Genomic DNA, 11,305 nt, shown 5'->3' with positions numbered 1-11,305 from the left:
TTATTTTATTTATATTGACTGAGTCATGCTCCTGGGTGAAGGTTGTGGTTTCAAACGTGCTCATAAACATTTGACCAAGTACATATAATTTGTTACTCAAGTACATTTTCATGTGTATTTAAGTAGATTTGTTTTAGGGTAATACACTTTTGCTCCACATAACAAATGTCTACTTTCTACATTTTTTTATGTGCATTGCGAGACATGTCCTCATGGATTTTAATATATTTTAATGTATTACTGATCCACTGATCCAATAATGCAGGCAGGTAACACTTGGCCCTTCCTCCTCCGATAAGTGTTTTCAGTAGCATCAGCTGCAGTTTTCTTTATTAATATGACATACTGTATTTTTCTTGTAATCAAACAAAATGTACTGTAGGCACAGTTATTAGTATAGTAGACTGCTGCATCAGGGAATATTAGGCTCGGCAGGTCGATTTTAAAAGCAAGTACCCACTTACTTTTACTCTAGTAGAAAAGTTTATTTAAGTACATTTTTGTCCATTTCTTTACTTTTACTTAAGTATTTGAGTGCTTCCACCATGCATGGAATCTGGTGTAGAGCAATTGTGTGTAACACTTCATCAACAATGTATAAGAATGAGCCTAAATGTATGTATTTTTGACTTTTGTTATATTGATATTTGTGAATTTTCGATAATTAGTGATTTAACGTCCGACTCTACATTGTACTGAACAGGAAAGATCAGCTGTCCCAGCTGGTAAAAGTAATAAAAGCTTAATCAGATATCTCTTTATATTCTATTTGGTCCTTGGATGTTCCTTCAAGAAATTCAAGCTTCAAGTGTTATTCACAGAACATGAATATGTGGAGGACTCAATTTCTAAAGAATTAAAATAGAAACTTTTAACGTGGGATGTTGAGGGGTGAAAAATCACTGGTATTTCAATTAGATCTGATTGTTATTTTGTGTGATCATAAAATCCCTGATGTGTTTTTTAGAGAATGAAATCCGCTAAGTGTTTTGGTTCAGTGCCAGCTGGTTTTTCTTTGTCCACTTCAACTCATGCAACCCCATAACCCACTATCAAACGTTTGTGCCGGAGATGGAGAAAAAAATAAATGAAATGTGCTGTGAGTGGAGCAGAGCAGCATGCGGCAGGGAAACATCACTGATCTCAGGCGACCTGACTGTGGCGGAGTGAGAGACTCTGATTCATCTCCTCCCTCTGGCCAAACACCAAAAGAGCCCGATTCAGCTGCGTCTGTGTCCAGGAGATGGCAGACTTTCTCCTGACATCGACAGTCAGTCAGCAGAACTCCATAGTTCCAGTCGTTTGTAGAGGAAAAATCAGCTTTGTCTCCAAACATGATGCAGTAAAAAACACTTTGTGTATCAGTGTTTTTCTTTAATGTCAAAATGTCTCTATTGAAAAACTCCACATATCCCCATTCTTCAATATTAATGTGCAAATGCTGTAATCAAATGGGATTTGTAATTCCTCATGTTAAGAGGCTACTTTAATTTGTAATTTTGTTATGGGGCTCTTTATTTCCTCTGAGTTAATGCCGTGAGTCTCAGAGTACAAGGCTATTAGATTATTTATTTTTTGAGCTGCTCGCTCGCAAATCCTCAGAGAGACACAACTCGCGTTGTACAAGCCTTGTCGAGCACTAACTAGGTTGTTGTACATTGTGTTTCACAGACTCCGACTCTCGGCTTCCCTCCTGCTCTCCGGCGCAGGTGCGTCTTGAAAGGATCACTCGATAGCTCACGATACCGTCAAGATAAAAACTACATTTTCTTTTGCAAACGCAAGCAATTAATGCATCCTCTTTCTGTAATTGTGTGTTCGCAGATTTGTGAACGCGATTCCTCCTCGACTCACTCATTCTAAACGCACCACTTAACCTGGTTTGATATCTCCATTGTCCTCCAGCATACAAATGTATCAGCGGCTCATGAGAGCAGCTGCCTTTTTGTAAAGATTTCTTTGAACACAGTGTGATTTCCCTCCAAACATCTGCTATCAAAACAAGCCCGGTTGCTTACTGAGCACGGCACACTAGGTTTTCTTCATTTTTGGGTGCGATCCAGCGCCGCAGGTGACGAGCAGCGCGATCAGGTAACAGGTGTGAGGCGGTGACTTGAGATGGCGGTGTCCCTTCCCACACGTCGCCTCTCACCTGTCCTCACCCGCTGTCCGCCTCCTGCGTTCGTCTCAGAGCTGGAGCGTCTTCTTCGGACGCTTTCATCACACCAGAGGAACGCCAAACCCCTTCCTGTAATGAATGACTTCCCATCACTCCCAGTTAGAAATCTGAGAAAGGCCCAATCCACTCAGCAGACCATGACTTCAGTCTTCCACTGGCTCTAGCACTCATAATCCCTATTGATAATACTTGTGTATCAGCAATGCTTTGCCATGATGCGCTTTATCTTGGTCGGGATTATACTGTATGCATCACCAGTGTCAATTTCTGGTGTTTGACATTTCTACAAGAAACTTCAAATATTTCTCTTATCGGATCACTTTTTATTTACTCTCCTGGAAGCTGACGGGGATTTTTATCGGAAAATGGATCGACCCTATTTCCACATATTTTTTCTGTTGACAAATGCTTGAACACACTGTCGGAATAATTCAACAAATTTGATCATTAAAATGCAAGGAGCCTTCGACAATTACTCAGAATACATTTATTTCACAGGCTGCATTCATCTTTGACACTGTATGAGTAAGGATTTTATTCTGTTATTCATCGGAGTAATATTTGTCTTTGTGCCTGAGCGGAATGTTATTCTCCTCAAACCCTTCGCTCGTCTTCCGCCGCGCTCTTCCTCTCCTCTGTTTCAGGTATAAAGCGACTGTCACCGAAAGCAAACATGCGGATGTCAGCATTAAACCCACGCCTGCCAACAATGTGAGCTGAGCAGATGACGGAGACTCCACTTCACACATGGGGGCCCGTGGGGGGGTTTGAGCCAGTTGCTGTGTCCCCGTCCAGGTGGGGGCCCGGTCCAAGTGGCAGGGCTCCGTGCTGTCGTTGACCAGCAGATTAACCCAGACAGTGCTGTAGAGAGGAATCGGTTTCCCCCCGTCTCTCACCACAATGAACAGGTGATGCATTCCGAGGTCCTTCTGTAGAAGCCGCTGAGCTAAGGTGATGTTCCCTGACCTTGAGTCCACCTGGAAAGGGCTGCTGCTCTGCACCGACTCTGGCGCCACGGCGGTGTACGTGATCTCTGAGTTCAGCCCAGAGTCCTCATCGATGGCATGGATCTTTGTCACCGTGCTGCCTGCCACCGCAGAGGGCGAGACGGTCAGGCATGAGGAGTTACTGCTGGGAAGGATTACTTTTGGCTGGTTGTCATTGATGTCCTGCACAAAGATAGTCACCCTGGCACTGGACGTCAAAGCCACCGGGTGCCCGTGATCGCTGGCCAGCAGGTAGAGTTCGTAGTGGCCCTCTGTCTCGCGGTCCAAGTTTGTGTTGGTGCGAAGCGTCCCCTGGCCGTTGTCCACAACAAAGGTTCCACTGCTGTTTACAACACGCAGCTCTGTGTTCCCGTTCTCCCCTTCATCTGGGTCGGTCACCCCAACTCTTCCCACCTGGGTGAAGGGCGGCACATTCTCTGGGACGAAAAAGATGAAGTGCGAGGTTCGGAAAACAGGTGCATTGTCATTCTGGTCGAGAACACGGATGGACACCGTGGTCACGGACTCCAAGGGAGGAGAGCCGCTGTCTCGTGCAAACAAGGTGAGGTTGTGTGCAGCCTGCTGCTCCCTGTCAAGAGAGGCCGACACAGACAGCTGACCTGTCACAGGGTCAATGTTAAAGATGGTAGATGTGTGTTTGTCCAGCGTGTAGGTCACCCTGCTGTTGTTTCCGCTGTCTGCGTCTGAAGCTGAGACCTGCAGCAGTGGCATTCCTGGCTGGTTGTTTTCCACCACCTCCAGCTGGTAATGAGACTGGGGGAAATGCGGAGGATTGTCATTGACGTCTGCCACCTTTACCCTGAGCACCTGCCTTGAGGGAGTAACAGCAGACACTTCCCCTGATCTCCTGTGGACGATCACAGAAATCTGATGTTCGCTTTTCAACTCGTAGTCTAGGGGCTTTGATGTGGAAAGCAGATATTTGCCATTCTGCGGGCTCAAAGTGAAAGGCACTTCGCCCTCGATGGCAAGAGACGAGCCTTTAAAGCTGCTGTCACCCTCCAGCTCTAGAACAGCTAAGACGGTGGGGGGCTGGTTCTCCGGTAACACCATCGTCTGGTTTTCATGCTCCACTATGAACCCGATCTTGATCGTCAGCTCCTGGGTCGCCTTGGGGAGCACACGCACCGTTACCTGAGTGTCTGCTGGGGGGCAGTGATGGCCGCTAGCTAACACTTTTAACACCAGCTCCTCGGAGTTGTCACTCCAGAGGTCCTGTGTTAGTGTGATGTACCCAGTGTGGCTGTCGAGGCTAAAGAGCTTCTTGGCCCGCTCGGAGACTTTGGGACTGAGGGAATAAGCGATGGCAGCGTTCAGGCCTAAATCTGGGTCTGCGGCTCTGACCTGAGCCACCAGCATGTTCTTCGGGGAATCTCCGGGGATGGTGACACTGCTCGGGCTGTCACTGCTAAAGCGCGGACAGTTGTCGTTAACATCTGTCACCGTGACTGTTAAAGTTGCTGTAGCACTTAAAGGGCCGGCGCCCCGGTCAGTGGCAACCAGCGCTATCTGATACTGGTCCTTAGTCTCTCTATCCAGGGCTGTTTGGACAACCAGCATGATGAAAAGCCCGTCTTCCTCGACTTTTAAACCGAAAACTCCATTATCATCAACATCAGAATATTCAAGGTGGTACTGTAGTTCTCCATTCAGACCGGCGTCCCTGTCCTGAGCCTGGTCATCCAATAAGAAACTGGTCCCCACAGACGCGTCTTCAGAAATCCTCAGGTGTATGTCACTGTTTTCAAAGCAAGGGGTGTTGTCATTGATGTCTTCTATGATCACAGGGAACTGTATAAGGTCTCCTGAGGGCCTGACAATGGCATAGAGCAGAATGATGCATTCCTCTGCTTTTGTCTCCTCGGGGCACAGGGCCTCACGATCCATCTTTTTCTCGGTGGTGTAGACATTCCCGGTGTTTGTGTCCATCGACAGGTAGTCCTGGCTTAGGAGCTGGTACGGGGGTGGGAAGTGTTCACCAAGCGACCCGACGAAAGTGCCAGGCTCCTGCTCCTCCAGGACGGAAAACCGGACAGAACCACATACGATCTGCCTGAGATGGACCAGAAGCAGCAGATTCTGTCGGAGAAAAAAACTAACTGTGAGCAGAACATACATATATATATTTTGTATTATTTGAAGCGATTATTTGTCAACCATATTTTTGCCCTTTATTCTGACATTAAGTTTTCAGGTAATTTAAACCTTATGCCTCAGTGAGCTCTTTGAAAGGCATGCAACTGCACAAACAAGGTAACGTGATCTCTATCACTGACGTCCAAACAATTACACTCCCATATGAATGGTACACCCATAACAAAAGGCAGACAGGAAATCATGGACTTGATGTTAGAAAAAAACAAAACATTTGTGTACATTTCTACAGTTTTTACAAATTTTTCAGTATTTCATATATTTGAGGATAGCTTGTTAAATATAGCTGTTGTCTCCATCGGGTCCTCCAGCACATACTCAGTACATTGTTTTAATGACACAATACAGAATAACACTACAGTTTCACCCCGTCACTCAGAAACACAGAGACCACAATGGCTCACTGACCTGCAGCAGTCCAGCCCAGTTCATATTATCAGGAGTCCCATGACCCATCGCCCGCACACATGTTTCCCAGGTTCCACGGCAGCGACTGAACGCCGCGGACGGAGGCAGCAACCTAAACCTGTACAGCTGAAGGCAGAATGCATCACATGCCCCTCCCTCAACACTTGGCCTACCTTGTCTGTGTGTGTGTGAGCCTGACACAGGAGACGTCAGGGAGGGACAACAGGTTTCACCGGCATCACTTAAACACGTGTTATTACAACAACTCAAATTCCTGAAGGATAAAATAATGAGTAGGCACATGCTCATGTTTTGTACATATCTCTAAAGTCTACACAACAGGATTTAAATGGAGGTGTCAAATGTGATTGCACGCATATTTCTGTTCACGTTCCACAATGCAGTTTTCTGTATTAAACAAAAAATGAATATCATAATTAACTGTTAACTTTACCCTAAGCACCTTAAGTGCCTGGGGCAACGTTTTAGTTTCAGTTTAACCGTTGACCTTTTCCTTGTAATAGAGTATTTTAAACTGTTTTATATATTTTATCTGAGTATTTCTACCACTACTTTAAACAGCAAAGGGTCTTTAGTGAAAATGGCCTCATGTGACCCTCATACCTGCATAGCTGCTTTTTGGAAGGACATTTTCCTTTGAGCGGCCTCTATCGGCAGAGCAAGGTACTGCAGCACTAACAACATTTATAAAATGAAACTGTTGTGTGGATACGTGGAGAAAGAGCTCTTTTATTCCGGTGCGTTTACTTTCCGGAACACTATGGTCAGGACCTTCAGTAAAAATGCCGCCAATCAAAAATATATTGTGGAATAAAAAGCATCCCGGTAGACTGTATAACTTTAAAGATGGTACCTGACTGTGTATTGTGTCAGAGCTTCTACAGTGTACTTGGATTGATGGTCACAGTTTTATTCTTCCATAAAGCTTATACACTAACTCTTAAAGTTCCTCTGTAAAACCTCTCTGTTGCCAACTGCTGAAGTGTGAACACCCTTTCAAACCACACGGAGGAATATCAACTTTTTTTAAACTCCACGTTTTACTTTTAATTCGAAACCATGGAAAAAAAACAAAAAAACCCAAGCGACCCTAAAGTGGAGTTGCATACTGTCTTCTTCTTTCCCTCCGTCTGTCTCATGCGTGTGGTTTTCCGTTTCAACTTTCCGCCCCCTTTATTTCCCTCATGTGCTCTGAGGTTTCTGTGTGACGTGATTGGCTGAGGGCTTCATGATAAAAGACTACAGTGCTGTCCTGAGTTTAAACCACTCAGGTCACACACTCACTCACTCTCTCGCTCACGCACACACACACTCACTCTCTCTCTCACAGACACACACAGAGCAGCTCGACGGCGTCTTCATTTCACTGTTCCAGTATGTCCTGCCCCATTAATGCAGGTGAGTCCCGACCGACACTGAGCAATTAGATTTATATGATTACAGGCCTTTAACAGACTGCTACCACCAGTGTCACATTTATTTTACTATTAATTTTCCACAAATAATTTAATTTTACACGTTTTCTATACCATGTTATTTGTTGGTATATTTTACATCGACTTAAACCAAAGGGCACATTTTGATTTTGAGTACATGTTCATGCTATATCCTACAAAATTAAAAAATGTTTATAACCTTATTTCTTATAGTGAACTTTAGTTGCAGCTTTGTCGCATGCCTGTTTTGATAATTAAATTAATTTGTGTTGATCCTAAACTGCATCTGTTATTTTATGATTGTGCGTTTACTGCAGTTTTGATCTACTGCAAAGCACAGATCTTTTGATTTGTGTAATATTTTTCCATCACAGTTTAACAGACCAGGTATTTTTAGTTGTTATGCCTTATGGGCTAGTTTATTTTTACACAGTTTTCTGACACAGCCCATTGGCATACGATAGAACTCCAGGGTTTTTTCTTTTAGCTTTTTATTTAATTCTGACCCAGAAGATATTTGTAAGCTATTTATTTTGGAATCTCCTGAGCTTAACTAGGGCTTTTAAACGTGATTTGACCTTGACGGGTTTTTGTACACATGCATATAATTTAAACTTATATCACAGAGTAATTTACTGCCCGTCAGTGCTAAGATGCCTCGTATGAAAATGCCTCAGCTGATCTTAACATTCTCCTCCGGTGAGGTAACGTGACTTCCTTCCAACTGCTGTCACTTTTTCCACAGACTTGGAGCTGGAACTGGACGAGCTGCTCCAGGAGTTCCAGGACGTGGTGGAGGAGCTGAAGGCTCCGTCTCAAGGCAAAGCGGACGCTTACCAGCAGATCCTGCAGGAGGCCAAGAGTCGCACAGGGCAGGGGGAGGACAGCGGAGTTGAGGACTCTGATTACAGTGAGTGATGAAGGGGACATGTCACTGTGATTATAACAATGTCTTGCTCTAATAGTCCATGCAAAGTAGCGTTTTACGACAGACTAATTGTAAAATAATTGTTCAGCATAGATAATTACTATGAGGAGTCCAGAACAACATACTTAAAGTCTTAAGAAATCCTAGTTGAGGAAATATGTTTAATTCTCATCAATCCGAGATGTGTGCCAATAAGGCCAGGCAAAAGAAACTTGTAATACAAAATAAGTTACTTTTCATGTATACTTTTACCATGTAAAGTTTAATTGTGGTAAGAGTAAAGGAACAAATAAAGCCTATTTGGGTGTATTTTGGGCATATTCGATTAGTGTATAGCTCATTTGCATATTTAAATTAATTTCAAAGAAACCTTTAATACAAAAAAGGTTACTTTTCATAGGTCAGGTACTTTCATCTCGGATTGATGAGAATTAAACATATTTACTCAACTAGGATTTCTTAGGACTTTTAGTATGTTGTTCTGGACACCTCATAGAAATGATCTATGCTGAAAAAAATTCTTTTACAAATAATTAGATTTTTGGCTCCAAATATGAGTTAGTTTGCCTGGACTATAAGTAAAGAGCACAAGGAGGGAAAGACATTATTTACTGCATCATTTGCTGGTGAGTGAGCTTTTGGGAAGGCCCCGTGGGCGGTGGCTGCGGCCCTTTATCAGCCCTAACAACTGCCGCATGACACTTTTAATTTGCATGAAATTAGTGTTACAAGAGGACACTTCCCTGTACACTCCTTTTATAAATGGGCTGCTTTTTGTCTCATGACAATAGCTGTGTACTGGAATGAACTGCGTTTATGGAAACCCCATCTTTTGTAATCGTCGAGTTTTTTTCTTTTTGTTTTCTTGCTCCCGTTGTTTGGCGGTTGCGAGATGAAAGAAGAGTGTGTTTTCTTTCTCCCATGTGTCGTCATTATTGAAAGTATTTTGGCCCCCTAATGTTTCAACAGGCAAGCCGCTTTCAAAAAGCTGACACATGGGAGCCGCTAACAGTGAGGGCGGTTACCTTCACTTTACTGCATGTTATTATCATTATCTGCAACTCCTGCATTGTGTGGAAGAAATTACTGTTGTTGTTGTTGTTGATCATTTGCATTGGCAGGCCTCAGTGCTCGTCTTCAGTTTATTCTCCCCTCCGCTCACTCCCTCCTCCCTCTCTCCACCAACCCCCCCCAGGCAGCGAGGCTTCTTTGGGAAACAGTTTGAACACCAGCGAGGAGGAGCTTCACACAGCAGGCATCACGCTGGCACCGAAAGGTACTGGAGGCTTCCATCATTCTCTCTCTCTCTCTCCACATAGCCTCGCGTCTTACACTGATCACTATCACTGTTGCTCTGATCACTATCACAGCCACACACAAAACTCTGTACATAAGGCTGCGAGCGCTTTTTTGTTTTTACACAACAAAGCCCCTGCCGCTGCGTCTGCGACGTCTCAGCTACCACCCCCACTGCTTTTCCGAGGTTGTTCATGCTGATGGTGGCTCAGGTGGGGGGAGCTGTTGAATTTAGTTTAATGCAAATGCACAGACTACTCTTAAATCTCAATGGATGAACCCAAGAAGGTGACCGGGAGGCGTCTGTGTTTTCACAATATACCTTTCCTCCCATATATTCAGCAGAGATCCTAGTGGGATCCATCATACTGCCGAGGACTTATAGTGCTTAAGATCAGCTTTATCTCCGTGCTTTAGAAAAGAAGCTTGAAAATGTTTTTTGCCAGTCCAAAAGCAGTTTGGTTCAGATGTAATTCTGGGACTTAGATTAGCTTTCAGCTTTTTGGTCCAAAGGAAATAGCAGTGAACTGAGCTGCACAAAAAAAAAAGTTCCATGCTGGCTTATATTTTTTTTCTATACTTTCTCAAATTCCGTTTCTTTCTGTTCCTCTCTCTGCAGCCAAGCTGGGAGACACAAGGGAACTTGAGAGCTTTATCGACATGTTGGACCGGGAACTCGCTGGTGCGTATTTAAAAGAATTACACCCACTATCACTCAATCTTAGCTTTATTCCTTTTGCACTTAAGCTGACAAGGCAGAGGACTGCAGCCTGTGATGGCGGTGCGGCGGGTCCATGTGGAGTCCGTGTTTTGTTGCAGATTGAAAAACAGAGCATGTACTAGTAGCCGGCTTGTTTCTCCTCTGTACTACCCCCCCTCTGTGCTGTTTATCTCTGAGCACCTCTTGTGTGTAAATGCCATGTCTAGGGACTCAGGTGGACTATCTGCACTGCCTCTAGTGATAATAGCGTACTTGACTACATAAGCATGGTGATCCTGCTATCAGTTCTAAAGCAGTGGTGTTTCAGAGGACTGCCAACACATGCATGTCTGTCTCTGCACACAGACACTCTACAAAGAACAAAGCATGCGTTCTCCGCTATCAGTTATCTCGACACAGAGAGAATTAATGTTATGAATTAATTGCAACTCCCTCTGTATCTTTACACTATTAGTCTGTGCATGCTTGTGTGAGTGTTAATATGCCTGTGTGCCCCTTATTCAAGCTCCTGAGCTTTTGTGGTTTTTCTCTCTCCCACACTTTCTTGCAGAGATGTGAACAGAGAGCGGACAGCGAGCCACGCAGAGGGGGGGAGAAACAGGCCGGGGGCGACATGGCTGGCTACTGCCGAGCAGACAGGCAGATCTTCACCCGAGCAGATCCAAAGGGAACAAATGCTCCCCTAGCTGCTCTGGGGGAAAAGGTTAACATCAGAAATTAAAAGGGCACTTCATTCCAAAAAAAAAATGCAAGAACACCCTCAGACCCTCGGCGGCGCCGTGTCCAGCTGGCGAGATGACGTCCCTGCAGCATCAGATCCAATATGTGTAACATATTCTCCAAACTAGACAAAGCTTTCATCTGCCTTGAGTATAGAAAGTATGTTCACGCCACATTAGAAATTCCTCAGGGCTATGTGAGAGTCCTAAATCCGCAGTGCCATACATACCTTTTTTTTTTTTTTTTTTTTACAGGTTGATCTTTATGTTGTTCAGAATCACAGATGGCCCTTTAGTTAACTAATCTCAAATCCTTTGGGTTCAGATCTGCTGTTTAACATTAAATGCAATTTTGATGCTCTCCTCTTTTCCAGTGTACAGTTTTGAATAATATATTTTTTCATATAAATTGTTGTATAGATGGATTCAAATATAA

At 44.1% G+C, this 11,305-nt stretch overlaps 2 protein-coding genes across 2 annotated transcripts; one reads left to right on the top strand and one right to left on the bottom strand.

Annotated features, from left to right (window-relative positions):
* Positions 1 to 2,721: 2,721 nt before the first annotated feature.
* On the bottom strand, positions 2,722 to 5,810 carry pcdh20 (protocadherin 20). The gene is made up of 2 exons (XM_061078980.1): positions 5,749 to 5,810; positions 2,722 to 5,265 (listed from the first exon to the last, which is right to left on the bottom strand). The coding sequence occupies exons 1-2, from the start codon at positions 5,794 to 5,796 to the stop codon at positions 2,722 to 2,724; spliced, it is 2,592 nt and encodes an 863-aa protein (XP_060934963.1). The 5' UTR covers positions 5,797 to 5,810.
* A 1,236-nt stretch (positions 5,811 to 7,046) lies between these two features.
* On the top strand, positions 7,047 to 11,305 carry si:dkey-27i16.2 (regulator of cell cycle RGCC-like). Its single transcript, XM_061079654.1, has 5 exons — positions 7,047 to 7,167; positions 7,951 to 8,115; positions 9,329 to 9,409; positions 10,049 to 10,111; positions 10,701 to 11,305. The coding sequence occupies exons 1-5, from the start codon at positions 7,146 to 7,148 to the stop codon at positions 10,706 to 10,708; spliced, it is 339 nt and encodes a 112-aa protein (XP_060935637.1). The 5' UTR covers positions 7,047 to 7,145; the 3' UTR covers positions 10,709 to 11,305.

The sequence above is a fragment of the Limanda limanda genome, chromosome 10 (genome assembly GCF_963576545.1).
Source record: "Limanda limanda chromosome 10, fLimLim1.1, whole genome shotgun sequence".
NCBI classification, from domain to species: Eukaryota; Metazoa; Chordata; class Actinopteri; order Pleuronectiformes; family Pleuronectidae; genus Limanda; species Limanda limanda.
Note: the sequence above shows the minus strand (reverse complement) of the source record. Positions and strands in the feature narration are given on the sequence as shown.

Excerpts from the sequence above, each read along its gene's own strand:
- pcdh20 (XM_061078980.1), bottom strand. The coding sequence starts at position 5,796 with ATGGGTCATGGGACTCCTGATAATATGAACTGGGCTGGACTGCTGCAG. Across the intron at positions 5,266-5,748 it reads ACTGGGCTGGACTGCTGCAG|AATCTGCTGCTTCTGGTCCA; the intron begins GTCAGTGAGCCA and ends TTTCTCCGACAG.
- si:dkey-27i16.2 (XM_061079654.1), top strand. The coding sequence starts at position 7,146 with ATGTCCTGCCCCATTAATGCAG. Across the intron at positions 7,168-7,950 it reads GTCCTGCCCCATTAATGCAG|ACTTGGAGCTGGAACTGGAC; the intron begins GTGAGTCCCGAC and ends CTTTTTCCACAG. Across the intron at positions 9,410-10,048 it reads CATCACGCTGGCACCGAAAG|CCAAGCTGGGAGACACAAGG; the intron begins GTACTGGAGGCT and ends CTCTCTCTGCAG.